Below are 17503 nucleotides of genomic sequence, written 5' to 3'. Positions count from 1 at the left end.
TTTGCGGGAAAAAATATTGATTAAGGGATGAATTAGATCAGTGGTTTCAAACCTTGGGGTCACGACAGAAATCTAACAAGATGACTATATACATTTGAATACTGTAAAATAGTATTAAAATTAAACAGTCTGCAAAAGACATTCAGCATTTGAAGAGGGGATCACAGGTAAAAATTACTTTGTATTAAGGCGTCACAAGCAAAAAAGGATGGGAGTTAAATGCTGCTCTGTCAGCAAATAATGGCAGATAAACGGCAATATCAAGCATTTGCGTCTCCACCACGAAATCCACACTTTCTAGGCTGAAGATGTATGTAGCCGCAGGAGCCATTGCACTCTGAAGATCGAACTCCCTGTAAAATAAAGATCCTCTACCCAGCGCCCTTTGCGTTCCCGTCCCACTCACCCAGCTCCCCTCCACCAACGGAGAAGTCCCGACCCAGAACAATCCACTTCTGGATGCGCTGAGCGTTGGAGGTTGCCTTCTCGTTGACTCTGTTGATCCCCTCCTGGATGGCGGCCTGGATCGCCCGGTCTCGGCCACCCGCGATCTCAGAAACGCGTGTGGCGTTGCTGCCCAGCTTCCTGCAGAACTCCACGGCGTCTGGCGACAGCTCGTCCTCTGGGTCACCTGAATCAGCGTTCACCTGGCACTGGAGAGACAAAAATGTTAGTTTCATTTTTATTGAGTTAAATTTTCATTGATATTATAATTTTCTTGTTCATGCAGTTTCAAGTATTAATACTATTTTTATTTATTTATTTGGGGCAAGTAGGATCACTTTACATGCTTCTGCAATCAAAGCCCACTAGATGGCAGTGTCTGAACTCATATGTCTAAGGAAAACCGCCCTTTGCTTTTTTACTGCTGATGCAAATCTCTTCTTGCTGCATTGTCAGAGATGACAGACACATGAGCTCTGCGATTAGATAAAAAAGGTATAAAGATCGGGTGTTTACAAGGCTCAGAGCCAGTCGTGTTTGCATGTCTCAGATACAGTGTTACATCTTCAGTCTCCATCTGATACCCTTCCCTCTGTTCAAACAGCCCGATCCTCCTCTTTCTAGAGCGGTGCAATGTAACGAAGCGCATTTACTCGAGTATAAATCTGAGGCTCTTCTGCTCCGCTACAGCTGAGGCAAATGTTGTGCTTTTTGATAAGCCTATAATTATGACATCTAATCGCTACTTTACAAATTTAAAATTTCACATACAAAACATATGAAGAGCTCACAAAATATGATGCATTGTTATAGATTAAACTAACCAACATTACATACAATAAGAATTTAAATAATTAGTTCAATTATTAATCGCCAGGAAAGTAATTGGGAACAATTTTGAAGTTATTTTCATGCAAAAATTCGAAACATTTCATGGTTTTTGCCTTTTTAAAATGTGAGAATTTGTTGCTTCTCCGTGTCTTAAAATGATTCAACTCACTGTAATTTGAGGTTTGGACTATTAGTCGGACAAATCAAACAATGCAAGGACGTCCCCTACAGGCATTTTTCACTGCTTTGGCCTTTAAACGGACCAAACAATTATTTGATGAATCTAGAAAATCTGCAAATTAATCCATAATTAAAATTACTAACAGTCCTATAAACAGTTGGATACTTTAAGTACACTTTACTGATAATACTTGAGTACTTTTACTTCAGTAATATTTTCAAGACTTAATTACAATTTAGTAATTTTACAGTGTACTATTGCTACTTTTACTCTCTAGTAAAGAATGTGAATACTTCCTTCATTACCCTCCCCCGCTGCCCTCCGCTTAATCTGCGATTAAAGCGGACAAACAGCCGCGTGTCTGTTTTGACCAGGTCCAGGTCCCAGGTTCTTTACCTTAACGGTGAGCAGCATGGACAGAAACTTCCTCTTGTCTCCGATCAGCATGGCGTTGCTAATGAGCGGCACGGCCTCTTTCACCGCATCCTCAATGGGAACGGGAGGGATGTTCTCTCCTCCTGCTGTGATGATCAGCTCTAAAACCAAAACACAGACACTTAGGGTTGTGGCTGTGATGAGAATCTACACCGCTGAACCGGAAGCCTCTCTCCTAAATCTGGTACGAATACACCTGCCCGAGTGTGAGCTAGCTCTACGGGGAATACAAGTACCTTTAATTCTTCCGGTGATGAAGAGGAATCCGTTCTGGTCGTGTTTGCCCAGGTCACCTGAGTGCAGCCAGCCCTCTGCATCCAGAGCCTCCTCAGTCTTCTCAGGCATGTTGAGGTAACCCATGAAGACGTGGCGACCCCAGAAGCAGATCTCGCCGTTTCCCTCCTCGTCTGGGTTGTGCAGCTTCGTCTTGCACCCTGGGATCTCTTTACCACAGCTGCAGGACAAAAACATTTTTCACCATTGCCAAGCACGTGTTTTCAACTGGCTCTGATTTGTCAATGCAAGGAAATTCGCCCTCATTGAATTGATGTGAAAAGGAAAAATGTACCTGGTGAGCTTGAAGGCGTCAGGGAGGGAGATGGTGTGAGGTCCCGTGCTCTCACTCATGCCGTACAGTTCGTACAGTGGAATATCCAGGCTGAGGAAGAACTCCAGGGTGTCTTTGGTGATGGGCGCGGCGCCTGTGTAGCACTTGTTGCAGCGGTCCAAGCCAAGGGCCTTACGCACCTTCTTGAACACGAGCTTTTTGGCTATGTGATAGCGGAACGGTGTGCGGCCAACTGCTCCGCTTCTTAGGAGAGACAAAAAAAACCCCAAATAGCCAGGATGAGTGTGTGTGTCAAGACTTGATCAGATTCAAAAATATCAAGTGTCAAAGAGATGGTAAATGAGATGCACGATATCATACACACATTTTAAGTCTCAGGTAAGAGATGACACTTTATTTTTAAGGGTCCCGTATTCTCCAGCTAACTTCCTGGGAACATTTCTCATAATTTCCTACAAATTAGCCGGTTTTTAGCTGTTAAATTAGTGGGATATTTCCAAGAAAGACCTGCGCAATTTGGTACTAATTAAAAAGGGAAATGGAGGAAATGTTAGTTGCTAGAGTTATTAAGTACCCACTTCATAAATATATATATTAAAATTTTTGAGAAAAACTAGTAAATTATGTCAAAGGTACGTGAAAAGTAGTTCACAAACAGATGTCGGTATCCAACAGAAGTTCATAGAAAGAAAAACAAATTCCTCGTGACTTTGATGTTTACCTGTAGTTTTCAGCTGCAATTGAAATGATTTAGTTTTGTGTTTTCAAACTGATGATGATGACCAACAAATAAAACTAAATCCGTGCTATAAAATTTCACTAACTCAGCAGTTGGAAAAAAAAACAACTACCCAATTAATAATTTTTGTTAAATCTTTCTAGGAGACTCTGATGGACACTGATGTCTTTGTATGAACTATTTTTCACTTACAAACTACATAATTTCCCAGTTGTTTTTCTTAAACAAATAACGAGCAGGTACCTTGTAACTTACAGCTAAATACCAGCTAATTTTTCTTTGGAAATTATTTGGAAAGTTTCCAGGAAGTTAGCTGGAAAATACAGGAGTCATAGAATAAAGCGTTAACAAAAAAACCGTTCAGTGAAAAGAAAGCAAAAGTCTGGAACCAGGAACTCCCCACCCTTGAAGAAGTGGTTCAATCCTGTCTAAATGAAGCTGCAATTTCATAACATGCACATACTGGTTCATCTTGGTGAGATTAGTCTGCAGACCGACATCTTTGGCCCAGGCAGCCACTTTCCTGCGCACAGTCGAAGACTTTGCTCCGACAGATTTCATCTTCTCTTGCATCTTTTCCCAGACACGAGGGACGCCCATGAAGGCTGTGGGGCGCACCTCCTTCAAGGTGTTTACCAGAGAGCCCTAATAACAGAAAGGTAAAATGCTATTACAACCGGAAGCGTTTATTTCATACACAAAGCCAGGTGCAGTTTGTGGCTCGCGTGGGAAGAAAATGAGTGGAAAAATTTAAATCTGCTACCGCGACGTGATTCAGTGATCTTGAAAAGACATTGCATGAAAATATGCTTTGGAAAAAACAAACAAACAAACAAACAAAGAAGAAGCCTTTTCTGTTTGTTCATGTGTATCTCCCCTCAGGATATTTTTACTGGAACACTTGGTAATCTGCCTCTAATCACTTTGTTACAAACTTAACTTGTGTTAATGGAGGTGTAGGGGTGGTGATGATGATTTAAAGAAAAGCCCAAAGAAATAAAAGTCCCTAAGAGTCAGCAGTTCAGCATACACCAGAGATTAAAGCTTGTAATTCCCATGAAAGGACACATGATGGAAGATGCACAAGGAGGTATGTTTTTGATGAGGGACTGATTCATGACCAAGCAGTGGACCTCTCTTTTTATTACCCTCACCTATAGAATACCATCCTTGATGACCTCAGTTTTTATTTTTATCTTTCTCACTCTTTGCTATTTTATTCGTTTCTATTTTTTATTGTTAAACATTAAAATTCCCTTGTGTTTGTTTTAGTTCCTTGCTTATTGTTTGTAATCTTGTCTTTTTGAAGCACTCTGGGCTGTATCTCCTTGTGTGCTATAGAAAAAATAATTCACTATTACAAATGATTAGTATTACAATTATCTAAATGAATCAAAGATACGCTGCTTCAATGAGTGTCATTGTCACAGCTGCTGATGTGCTGCTTTTCATTTAGTTTCATTTCAAATCGTCTCTCTTTCCATCCACGAAAAATAATGTTGAGGAACGCAGAATTGAATATTTATCTTGATTCTCTGCAGTAAATACATTTTTGTGAACAAAAACTGATCATTATAGGCCTCTTAAAAGTCGACGTAACGGCAGAACAGTTGTTTTGGATTGTACAGGAGTACCTAATAATGTGACAGCTCAGCGTATGTCTTGTGTCCACGTGTTTGCTTACTTTTCACCACCTATAAAACACAAATGTCGTATCTCACCTTGAGGGCATCTGGCTGAGCGAAGTAGGTCGCCCCTCCGACCCTCATGGTGACCCAGATGTCCACCATCTGAGCGGCGATGTGGCTGAGCGGCAGGTAGCTGACCACGGACTCCTGAGCCTGGGTGGCATTTGTCAGGCGCACATGACGGCTGGTGGCGAGCGCGGTCCATGTTAGCTGAGGGGGAAGAAGAGGGGAATGCAGTCAACAGGATGAATCCTAATCGTTTTACGTATGGGAGGTCACATGGAGACAAGGCACAGAAAGAAAGGTGAATATACAGTATGAGACCCCAGTTATTTATACCTCTATAAGTGAACTCTGACAGGTGAAAACAAGTTTCTACTGATCAGTTTGGTGCCAAGTTGACGAGCAGTGGTGGAGGAAGTATTCAGATCCTTTACTTAAGTAAAAGTACCAATACAAGAGTGTAAAAATACTCCATCGCAAGTAAAAGTCCTGCATTTAAAATTCTACTAAAGTAAATGTACATAAGTATTATCAGCAAAACATACTTACAGTATCAAAAGTGCTAAATACATAGAAAAACATCCTCTGTGACTGATGTATTATTATATTTATATGATTTAATATTAGATTAATACTGTTGCAACAATGCCTAAGCAGCATTTTACTGTTGAAAAATGTGAGGTGGAGCTGGTTTAAGTATTTAATATACAGTTGGGTAGTTTAGTCGGAAGAGGATAAATGGGACAGCAAAGGAGAAAAAAAACAAATGTATGATGCACATTTTTCTTCTCTTTTTTTGGACTTTTCTCAAATCTTTTTTCTTAAGCTCGTTGTACCTTTAACAGTTAAACCATGTGAGAAGTTTAGAGAGGAAACATCTCTTTGGTGGAGCTACTAACAACTCACTGACATCTGAAACACCGCTTTTTTTGAAAGAGTTCACCAGCCAAATCTTTAATAAGACATTTTATTTAATACGCTTATAGTATTTTATTTTATTTTTTGGTAAAATGTTAATCTGAAAAAGGAACTAAAGTTGTTAGATAAATGTAGTAGAGTAAAAAGTACATAATTTCCTTCTGAAATATGGTGGAGTCAAAGTAGAAAAAGGAAATACAAATCAAGTTAAATACAAGTACCTGTAAAATTTCCCTTAGGTGTATTGCTAGAGTAAATCTACTTAGTTACTTGAATGACATGTTAATGGTTTACAGGACTACAGCTTGTCTTTGGTCTCTGTGGCTCGTCTAGAAGGCCTTTAACCGTCGGCACAGTGCTATAGGTGGAGTCATATTAATTCCTTAAGGTATTTTGCGGATCTATACCTACACGAAAACCTGCTAAACAAGCAGTGTAATATGCTGATCTGTGCATATCCGGGAGCTGCGTCTGCACTTTCCCTCCCTTTACAAAACAGCAGTATGTTTCAGCTGCACCAAACGTGTGACACTTGGGTGTCCTCAGAGGGTAAACACACACACACACACACACACACACACACACACACACACTCACACTCTTGGCCCATGTAACTTACATTGTCGTGGCTCAGCATGACTCCTTTGGGCTGGCCTGTGGTTCCTGAGGTGTAGATGAGCGTGCAGCATTGGTTGGGCTTCTGGCTGGAGACGATCGCATTGAGGGGCGCGTCAGGCTCATCGCGCCCGAGCTCCATGAACTCCGCCCACTGTGGTGCACAAAGAAAAATCATTAAAGTGATACTGCTGGAACTAAAGTCTTTTGCAAGTTTGGTCCTGTCATAAATGGAGTGTACATACTGTGTACAGATTTGGTCTCTTCTCTTTTAGTGCATCTTTGTACTGGACAATGGCTTTCAAGTGTGGAAGCTTGTCTTCAACCTGTGAACAAAACAGAATACAATCTTAGTACATACCGTCGGGGAAAAGTCCACGACACCACTCTAGTCATTTTTGCACTACTGGTTATAAGTATTTAGAATTTTCTGACAAAAACAATGCTGGAAATGGAGGAGCTGCTCACAGCTGGAAAAAGTTTAAAGTAATTGCGAATGGCAACTGCTCAAGGAGCAACTCACAAAACCAAAAATAACTTCTACATTTTTGGAAAAAACATTTTGCTCTTGCTCTTTAGTTTAACTGGCAGTGGCAATACAAAGTCGCAGCTCAATTAACGTCAGGTGGGGCGAGTATTGTATCATTTCCTGTTAGTATAAAATAGTTAAGTGTGTTGATTTCTTTTAAACTAACTGCAAAAAGATTAGTATGTAGTACAGAATTGGGACACAGCATCTGCTTTATGATGAAATGATATGTGGTATGTGCACCTGCAGCTATAATTGATATAACTTTTCTTTTCACTTAATTCAAATTTTTTCAAAAAGATCCAAGTCACGTTTCTGAACAGGCCCTTAAATTATATGCAAAAATGGTGGCAACAAATGCATTAAAATGCAAACCTGCTTGCTTCACCTTATGAAAACACATTTAATTTTTTTGTTTTTTCCTGATCCTGATCACATCTGAACAGAAAACGTTATTACTTTTTGTGTGTCATATCATCAATTCATAGTTGTCGACAGTGTTTCATTGCAGTGTCCCTGGTAACTAATGCGGATCTCACCTGAAGGATTTTCTGCAGCTGCTTGTGGTTCTCCACCACTATGATGTTGGCCTTGCAGTTTTCTGCCACATACTGGCATGCCTCGGGAGAGTTGGTGGTATAGATGCCCACAGCAAACCCACTGCAACAGATGACAGAGTCAAAGTGAGCAGGTATGCACAGACCTGCTATGATGTCCCACAACCATCTCCATCATACACGCTCTCAACTTTGATCAAACCTATATTCATCTCTAACGGGCTCTTTTTTTTTTTTTTTTTTTAAAACAGATCTCCAGTAGGGTAATTTATACTGTTTTAATCAACCTGGATCGCCAGGGGACTTTAGGAAGGTGACAACACACAAAATCTCGGTGAAAAAGCTCAAGTATGTCCACTAGCTTTTCATATTCTCTCCATTTTTTATTTTATTTGTCTTCTTCTTGCTGACAATGGGACAATAGAAACTACCCGACCCTGCATCCACTTCTAATGGGAAATGAAAGAGAAGCAAGACTTGATTCAGTTTTGCCTTTGCTTTACAACAAGATATGCAGCAAACGCGAGTCCACTACTAAGTTTATCAAACACAGTGATTTGTTTCATCAGGACCAGTTTGACAGGCTGACAGTAGTTTCACTACATTCTCATTGTCATGCGTTGGCCTTGAGCAGACAGAGTAGGTGTGGGAGTCTGGGGACTCCACATAAAGTATCAAGGTGTCTGTTCAAGCTCCAAGAGAGGAGTTTAACGTGCTAGCATGCAAGAGAGGTGAAGTAATTTTCCTCAATGCACTTTTGTAGTCAGCATTCCGGGAAGTTGCCATAAACAGAAAAAGTCTTTATAATCACAGCTCAATTTGGACAAATGGCACGAAAAACAAACAAACAAACAAACAAAAAAAGTGTCGTGTGACAAATGTTTTCTGTTAGCAAATTCTTAAGAACCTTAGAGGTTCTTAGTTTGCTGCAGGGTTTTGGTTTCTCAGATGGAGTCAATGTCTTGGTCCCTTTTTAGCTCGCTGAATGAAGCGCTGCTAAAAAAGGTTTCATTTCTGCCGAGGCCTTCCAAGCTGAATTTTGATTACGGTTATGCGATCCGTGCACGGTTTCATCAGTGGTGGAAGAAGTACCCAAAACCTTTACTTAAGTAAAAGTAGCAACAGTCCGATGTATAAATACACCATTACATAAGTAGAAGTCCTGCATTCAAAAGTGTAATTAAGTAAAACTACATTATTTGATTCTTAATACTGATGTATCAGTGAGTAAACAGCATTTTACTTTTGTAGCTGCTGGAGGTGGACCTAGTTTGAACTGCTTTTTGTTTACAATTAGTTAGTTTAGTCCAGTGGTTCCTAATCAAGGGGTTGGGCCCCCTTATACGGGTTCACAAGATAAATTTGAGGGGTCGTGAGACTAAGCCAGAAAAACAAAAAAAACAAAAAGAAACTAAGTTCTGGTACATAACTGTATATCAGTTTGGTTTTTTGTCCTCTAGTCTTTGCTCTTTGTAACACATTAGATAATTTTAATTATTTGGGTCAAACACAAAATTTACTTGAGGAAATTTACTTTGCTGTCCTTCAGCTGCCTGTTTAGCATAGTTCTGTAATCAATCAATATAATCAGTGAAGAGGTTACGTGCTGAAGTGGATGACAACCAAGGGTGTGCTCTGGACTACAGCTACTTCAAGTCTTGGACTGCATCACTCAGACACACACACACACACACACACACACACACACACACACACACACACACACACACACACACACACACTGAAACTCACACACACACAACACCGGAAACCCTGGGTGAGGGGAACATTGAGCTCATCACCGACAGTTAACATAAGCTCACAAATTCAGAGATGAAGATGAAACTCACCCCGCCAAAATGGCTCCAATGTCAGCAATGAACCACTCAGCGGAGTTGAAGCCCAGGATGCCGACGCCGTGGTAGCGCTGCAGACCAAGCTGTACAAAGATAAAACACACTTTTTCACTACAAACCGAATAACGGATTGTAAAACATTGGGATATCCTGCACATCCAATATCAGTGTTAGATTTCGAGTTCGTAATTTAACCAGGACCATTCAGGTGCAGCAGATTCTCTTTTTTTTTTCTTCCTTTTAAATACAAATGTATATATTGCTGTTGTCAAGTGTAGTATTTGCAACCCTAAATGTGTTTTGTTTTTTTAATTTAATGATTTGAGGTGAAACGTTAAGCTTCTGGTTTTTTATTTTTTATTTTAATACATGCACTCACTCTCACAGAGTGATCAGAGCTCTGGGTTGCCCGAAGCCCATTGCGACAGCAACTGTTACTATGGAGGCAGACATACGGGCAAACGTACCCGAGACGGTCATAGTGTAAACCGATACCAAGTTTAAAAACCACAGTGAGCTTTTTAAGTAACTCATGAAGTCTGTAATAACAGCAGTTGCAATATAATGAGGCTTAACATCTGAAGCTCGACTCCTGCAGATGTTGTTGGCCCTAACAGTGCTTTCTGTAACGTTCACGAGTGGGAAAACTCAGAGGCAGACTTTATTGTTCCAATGCCAGCCTTAAATAATGAACTTTTGGTTTCTGGCACGGTAAGGCCACAAGTTCACGTCCAAGAGTCAGGCTCAGAATATTTTTTTCTGTGCACTGTACAGAGAGACACGTGTAAAGTATGTCTTTCTGTGCGCGTACATGACCCAGGCCCATGGTGAGTAACAAAACAATAACGTGCTCTGTCCTGTAGGAACAGCTGAGGCCTGCCCTGAGCAGCCTCGCTGTCTGGCTGGCATTTCAGCCCGACTCCTTTGTGCTGCACTGCGTGTTGTCTAGACTTACTTGGAATAAAGTCAGATGCAAGACTTTAACACAATGATAACAGAAGTCGATTGTTTCAAACCCAAACAGGAATGCTAGACCTTTTGATACTGATGGAGAACTGTTGTGAGGTTGACAGAAACAAAAAAGTGTTTTTTCTGTAAAGAGGATACACTGTACTGATACTTCTCTCTTCGCTTCTAAGGTGTTGTGTAATTGAGAAGTTTCACATATTTTAATATTAGGCTGCGGTGAGGAACTTCTCTAATTGAGCAATGCCATGTGGCAAATTTACCCACCCTTGAACTTCTGGGTGTAAGCATCTGAAACGATACACTCGTACACATTACACGCAGAATTAAATATAAATCTTCATGATATCATTATATACGCCACACATTAACCGTCAGTCACTGTGTGTGAGGGCTGCAACTAACAATTATTTTCATCACTGATTTATCTAACTACTAAACTGTACATGTTTTATGTGATTAGTCATTTTGTCTATAAAATGTTAAAATTGTGAAACATGTACATTATGAATTCCCATAATGTCAAACGAAAGAAAACACATTGAGATTATGGAGGAGTTTTTTGCAGGGCTGCATCTATTGATTATTTAATTTAATTTTGCGATTAATCTCAATTAATTGATTAGGTGTTTGGTCTATCAAATGACAGAAAATAGTGAAAAATATCTTGTTTTGTCCAACCAACAGCCCAAAACCCCAAAAATAATTAATTATTATTTTGTAAAACAGAAAATCAGCACATCCTCAGTTGGAATAAGATGGAGCATTGAACATTTTTGCTTCAAAATTGATTTAAAACGATGAATTACCAAAATATCTGATTTTTTGTTGTCAACCAACTAATCAATTCAGTGACCAATTCTCTCAGCTCTAGTGTGTGTTGCACTTTTTTTTTTTTTTTTACTGAGAAAGCTGGAAATATCCACATCATGGTTGTGAAAACCAGTAATGCTTAAAAGCAAGAGGTTAAACCATATCTCTCTCTCTCTCTCTCTCTATGTACATAGACACACACACCTTGAGGAAGCTCTTGGCGGCGGTGCGGCACGCCTGGTAGTAGTCTCTGTAGTTCAGGCTCTTTTGCTGCTCGCCGTCCTTCCAGCTCAGAGCTGTGTGGTTACCAAAGCGCTCGACGGCTGAGGTGAACATTTGGTTGACAGTCAGGGGGGTCTCAGCCGCCAGACCAGAGTCCCCCATCCTCAGTTTCACCTCTGCATCCCCCTGTGACGTCCACAGGCCGGGCTCTGCAGCTGCAGCCGGCAACGCCAGGGAGTTTGGGCGCTGGGCGTTCACTGGAAGACATGGAAAGAAGGAAAGGAGGATTTTTTTTTTTGAATGAGGTTCCCTTATTTTTAAGAAATGTGCAGGAAATTTTACAGTTGAAAAATAAACTTGACACTTCTTTCTGGTGGACAGACTATAAGAACCGTGAAACTGTCTCAACACGCATCTTTGGTATTTCTGTACTAAATTTTTTTTTGTCATTTACCTTACACGTGCCGACACCGATATATCTGGAAAAAATGCTAAAACTGGACGATTTACCAGTCGAGCTCTAAAACAAACTTTGTCAGATGAAACACAGATTGCACTGTGCTACCTTAAACCTGTAACGTGTTTTTGGTTTCCAGGTTTTAAAAAACAAAAACAAAAAGAACATTAATTTTCAGTTCAGTTGTTATGATGAATGCAGTGCATTATGAATAAATAATCATCTTAAATTGTTTAAAATTGTTAAAGAAAAACTACAGTTGATTGAAACTTGGGTTTTATTTTCATAGTTCTGGCCATTGGTTTGGGTGGTTATGATAACAATGTATTCACTTCCTGAGATCTCAGAAACATAAGCGGTCAGATGATCGTACAGGTTGTAGAACACAACTTCAACATTAGCCAAACGTACCTGGAAAAAAAAAGCAAGCAGTAAAATTATAATCCAAACTGTCCATTGTAAACATCCATCACGGTTTACAGATTGACCCAACTACTTGCCAGACTTGTTTGCACTCAGTTTTCATTTTCAGTGCTCTAACCTTCAGTTTTCCCTCTAGACAAAGTGGTTTAGATTATCTGGCTAAAACACGTCTTTGTTTAAAGCCTGTCCGTTTGTCTGCCTGACCGTTTCTTGCCTAACTGGACCTAATTTCTGTGATGTCGCCGCTTTCTCAGACCTCAGCAATTACTGTTGCAAGTACAAAATTATCATAAGCAACAGAATCTATTTCCAGAAGTACAAAAAAGAAAAAAAAAAGTTGTAATAAACATTAGGTTTCCTTTAAGGAAAACTCATTTTTCAAGTTTTGGTTTTTACAGCCAGAAACAAGGATGTGTCATTGACCCAACGGCCAGCAGGATGTTTTGAATATACGATGGGGTCATACTGCAGACAGAGGAACTAAACGATGGCTGATTTATGACTCGTTATCAGTTCAGGCAACTGTTGGGAGAGCACGATGCTCAATCTTTTCTCATGGAAAATAAACCAGCAGCAGACACGCACCGTGATATTTTACTCAATAACATTTTTTTTAAATGAAAAAAGATAGTTTTATTTTAGATTCCTCTGAAATTAAACTAATACAATGACCTATTTAACAGACTTGCGGCTCCACTGACCCTCATTTTTCACGACAGTCACTAAAGTTCCTGTAAGAAGTTCTATAAAGTAGTCAGCACTATGTCACAGTCCAAGATGAGATTTTTGAAATGTCAATAAATATTATGGACTAAGTGGCACATTTACCAGAACCTTTCCCTCGGTGACTAGGGCAGGAAGGAAAGTCAAAGTGGGGTTTAAAGGCAGGAAAAGGAAAGTCAGGTTTGTTCTGCCAAAGAATGTGAACTTCTTTCACTTCTGTTTGGCCTCCTTCCTCAGGAAAAACACAATTGCTAATGCTGACTTCAGCAACTAGAGCCAACACAATGACTGGACCTAACATAAGAATATGAACAAGACCCTCATTCTGTCTGTATATTGCTTATCTTAATTTCGCTTGAAGCCAGCTGCACCACCCTGACAAAATGTTAGAGTTTAGGGTGGGACGTAGAAAGAGTAAACACACTCAACCTGGTGGCTTTCCTTCAGCCCTCACCTGTTTGTGTGTTGGAGGTCTGTTCAGCAGGAACCTCTGTAGCCTTGGTGCTGCTGGTGACCTCATTATGGGCACCAATCTCGTCTTCCCTTTCCCCTGTGGACTCTTCCTCTGAAGACTCACTAAGGAATCGGAAAGGAAAAAAAAAAAAAAACACGTATCTATCTGTATCACTTAACGCAGGTGAATGAATCCCCAAAGTGACTGTACACTGCCATATCCTAGGGGAATAACCAGAGGCAAAATACCTGACCCTGCACTAAAGGAAAAACTGGGGCTCTTAACACACCGTTAAACCCACCATCATCCAGACAGCACATATTATACCCTCGTCCCCTAATAGTTTCACAGTAAAGTTTATATCACTATTACATTAAATTAAAGCTTCAAGGGTGAAGCAGAAGTGATAAAAACACTGACTACAGTTACTGGAATATAATCCTATGCAGAATGAAACTGCACCATCACTAACATTAGGTTAAATACTAGTGAGCACTGAAGCTTCAAGCTGGTTGGTATATTTGGCTTTCATCTGCATCCTGTAATTTCCCAAACAACACACCCCTATTCAAATCTTAGTAAAACTCTTACTTGTAAATATTCCTTTAGAGCCTCAGGTATTTTTATTTCACCTGTACCCACTGGATGACAGTTGAACTGTTTATGAAGAACTCTGGAAACCATTCAGTCTTTATTTAAGATACTGTGATGCTGGGAATCTCCAAAAGAATTAGGTATGTTTGAATGTATATGTAATCGTACACCTTATAAAAGATATAACTAAATCCTATAAGGAGTGAAATGTGGGTTCTGTTATTTATGTGGAGTTTTCCCGTTTTTAATATTTTGTGGATGTCAATGTTGCAAACAATACATTTTAAATATACACTTACTGTAGGTTAAAAAAAAATTATCAGATTGTATTCATTCATCAAAAAATCCTAGCAAATGGCAATAATACTGTGGTGTCCAGCCAAAAAAAGCACTATCAAATAGCTATCAGGCTAAAACCAGCGGTTCCCAAAGTTTTGGGATCCTTTTAAAAGGCAATACAAAGTCAACTTCAGAACCCCCATCAAAAAGGTATGATCTGAGAAGGCTAAGGTACATTTTTGTCTTCTTTACATTGTTTAATTTCAATCATTTTTAGAGGCTTGAAGAGGTGCAACATCTGGTATTTTACAAGGAAAAAACAAAAGATTTACGTCTTTTTAAAAAAAAATACAAGTTTTTGGAGCAGAAAAACGTGTTTGCTCTTCTTTTTTTAAACTTATTAATCATCCTGTGACCCATCAGACTCATCTTCTAACTCTAAAGCCCTGGAGACAGTGGTGTCAAGGAAGTTTTGTGTCTTTGTGTGGACATACTTGGCTGTATCCGCGATGCCGTCATCAAGAGAGGCTGCGATGTCTCCTGCACCGCAGGACGACTCCAGGAAGCCCTCTGCTCTGGGAGGCTCCATCACCACAGCTTCAGTGGTGGGATCACACACGGTCACTGAAAGAGAACAGTGATAGGACGTGTCGGCGATATTTGACAGGAACATCCACAAAAAAAAAGGAAACACTTACAGAGGATGGCTGAGAGAACTGAGCACAAGCCAGAGCTCAATATTGTATCAGGTGCATTGTCAAAAACAGCATCAAGAAGAATCCCAGGGACTGAACAAGCTTTTTGACATTTTTTTGTAATGTACAAAGCGTGTCTCTTCTCTCATTGATCTGTTTCATTGATGATGGATCATCATTTGGTACTTTGGGTTGCCAATGGTTGCCAAAATGTTCCCAGAGCCAAAACTTACATGTTTAAATTACTGGCTCTGTTGTTAAGTTATTCCAATCATAGAGGACTAACAAACAGGCCTTAGATCCTGAATTTTCTGCAAATCACCTCTTTAAGAAATTGACTAACAATTTCACCTGTATTTTACCATATGTCCAAGTAATCGGAGAAAAATTATTCATTATATTTATTCTACCACTATATTCAGAAGATCAAGTGTCTAGGGGTTGAAATATTCGATTTGCATCCCAATATAAACAGATATTTAACTGAGGACTTGTTTTTTAGTAAATATTATAAAAATTTGATGCGTAGGTGTTGACGTAAGTGATGGTAGGGCTTGACTAATAATAATAATAATAATAATAATAATAATAATAATAATAATAATAATAATAATAATAATAATAATAATAATAATATTATTATTATTACTACTACTACACCCATAGTAAAATCAGAGTAAAAGACAATGATTCTAGGCCTCTACCATCTAGCTACCAAGCTATTAATATTGCAGTCCCAGACAATACCCGACGCTAGACCATTTATTGCATAGTGGAAAAACATCTGGCTTAAATCAGGTGGAGTCTATAGATGAACCTTCTTGGTCAGACAGGGCGTAGCGTTGAAAGTTAGTTGTGCCCAATAAATAACTTTTGAAAGCTAGACACAGATACCTTCAGAGGAAGATTCAAGCCCGGTTTGAGAAAATACCTTACGACTTAAAAATAGAAAAAAAAGAATATCTCCACTGTTCTAATTGCAATACAGCAAGTAACACCAACGCGTAACAGCCAGAGGATTGTAGTACTCACAAGACACACACCTGAGTGTTGTTGGCCTCAGGTCACAGTTATTTTTTTTTTTGGCATCTGTAGTTTGGGGTTATGTTTAAACATCCATCCCTGTTACTGACTCTCATGCAGGCTTCAATGTAAAATCAGTTATTTTGACATTTCATTGAGACACAAGTGACTATAAATATTAACGACATATGCTGAATCACATCTGTTGAATGAATACGGAAAAGGAAGAACTGTAATGTGCACAAAGACATAACACACTGACAGGAAATCCCTCAATAGGACCCCTATGTTTAGCTACGTCTTGATTATTATCAACCTTTATGGCTTACTTTATGAGCTGCTGAATAAATATTGTCTTTTCCTTATACTACATCTGCTCCGCTGACAAAATTTGGTTGTATGGCAACGGCGTGGGGAACATGCGGAGTCTAGCTGGCAAAGTGGAAAGTCTACAGATAACATTATTTTTCTACGAATAATGGACTGCCTTTCATGTCAGTGCTTGGTAAACAAAACACCTTTTAGAAAAAAAAAGATTTCCATTGCTCCAGTCTCTCAAGATTGAAAAAAAGCTGTGAAGATAAGAAGAATAAATCTGATTATGAAACCAAATTTTTTGATGTGAGAGCATGAAAGATGGACAAAGCCAAGTGGGGCAGTGGAGGACGGACAAAGATGGCTTGATTCAACTCACCTCTTTCAATCATCCTGCGTCACGTTTCAGCCAGTAAGAGGGGATCAGAACCACTTCAAAAAGAGTTGAGAGAGAGAATCCACCTCTGCCTTTGCCATTACCTCATCACAGGAACCGCGACAAAGCCTCCTAAACAATAAACCGACACCGCTCGACCACCGTCATACCAACACCTCCATGACACTCCCTCTCTCTCTCTCATTCCAGACTCTGTTGTTGCCTGCACCCTTCTCTTTGCTAAATCACAAGTCTGGACGGTTTATTTAAGGGGGCTGAAAAATGATAACAGCAGCCTCTCCTGCCTGTTGCGGCAGCAGCCTATCATGACTCCACTGTCAGGGACAATTGGGCAAGTGGAAAGAAACAGGCTCCAGAGAGGTCAGAGAGCAGGGATGAAAATATTTTCCATCACTCTTCAGAGTTTGACACATATTTGCAGACCACCCTTCCAGTATATCATTACAATAACACGTTAAATGATTTATTCCATGTGTGTTTAAAATGGGAAGAACAAAAAACGGCAACCATTCCTGAAATTCTGGACGAGTAGGAATCATAAGCCAAAACATGCTCTATATGAAAACCGCCCTGAGATATCTTCTGTTCTGATTTGGCGATATATAAATAAAATTTACTTGACCTGACACAAACCTTCATCAAGAAAAATCGATCCTACTTTGGTCAAGCGGAGACGAGCCAGCTGACCTTGAGGAGACCTCGGCATGTTAGTGATTACCGCAGAAGCCTGAAAGGTCTCTCAGCCAAGAAGCCAGATGTCACAGGGTGATCTCACTGC

The 17503-nt window shown here is 39.8% G+C and overlaps 1 protein-coding gene across 4 annotated transcripts in view; it reads right to left on the bottom strand.

Moving 5' to 3' along the window:
• acsbg2 (acyl-CoA synthetase bubblegum family member 2) overlaps positions 1-17503 on the bottom strand; it is a 29021-nt gene that overhangs the window by 2494 nt on the left and 9024 nt on the right. For 3 of the 4 annotated variants that reach the window (XM_040128577.1, XM_040128575.1, XM_040128573.1), the window contains exons 2-14: positions 14790-14919; positions 13423-13544; positions 11348-11622; positions 9359-9447; positions 7491-7611; positions 6668-6748; positions 6427-6576; positions 4920-5096; positions 3662-3843; positions 2460-2702; positions 2128-2345; positions 1853-1992; positions 407-653 (exon numbers count right to left, since the gene is read on the bottom strand). In XM_040128577.1, coding sequence (XP_039984511.1) covers positions 407-653; positions 1853-1992; positions 2128-2345; positions 2460-2702; positions 3662-3843; positions 4920-5096; positions 6427-6576; positions 6668-6748; positions 7491-7611; positions 9359-9447; positions 11348-11622; positions 13423-13544; positions 14790-14884 — 2140 coding nt within the window. In that variant the 5' untranslated portion in view covers positions 14885-14919. Of the gene's footprint in view, positions 1-406; positions 654-1852; positions 1993-2127; positions 2346-2459; positions 2703-3661; positions 3844-4919; positions 5097-6426; positions 6577-6667; positions 6749-7490; positions 7612-9358; positions 9448-11347; positions 11623-13422; positions 13545-14789; positions 14920-16707 lie in introns of all 4 variants that reach the window. The other variant, XM_040128574.1, reaches the window with a different exon arrangement.

Source organism: Xiphias gladius, chromosome 6 (genome assembly GCF_016859285.1).
Source record: "Xiphias gladius isolate SHS-SW01 ecotype Sanya breed wild chromosome 6, ASM1685928v1, whole genome shotgun sequence".
NCBI lineage: Eukaryota > Metazoa > Chordata > Actinopteri > Istiophoriformes > Xiphiidae > Xiphias > Xiphias gladius.
This window is presented reverse-complemented; position numbering and strand designations above follow the sequence as displayed.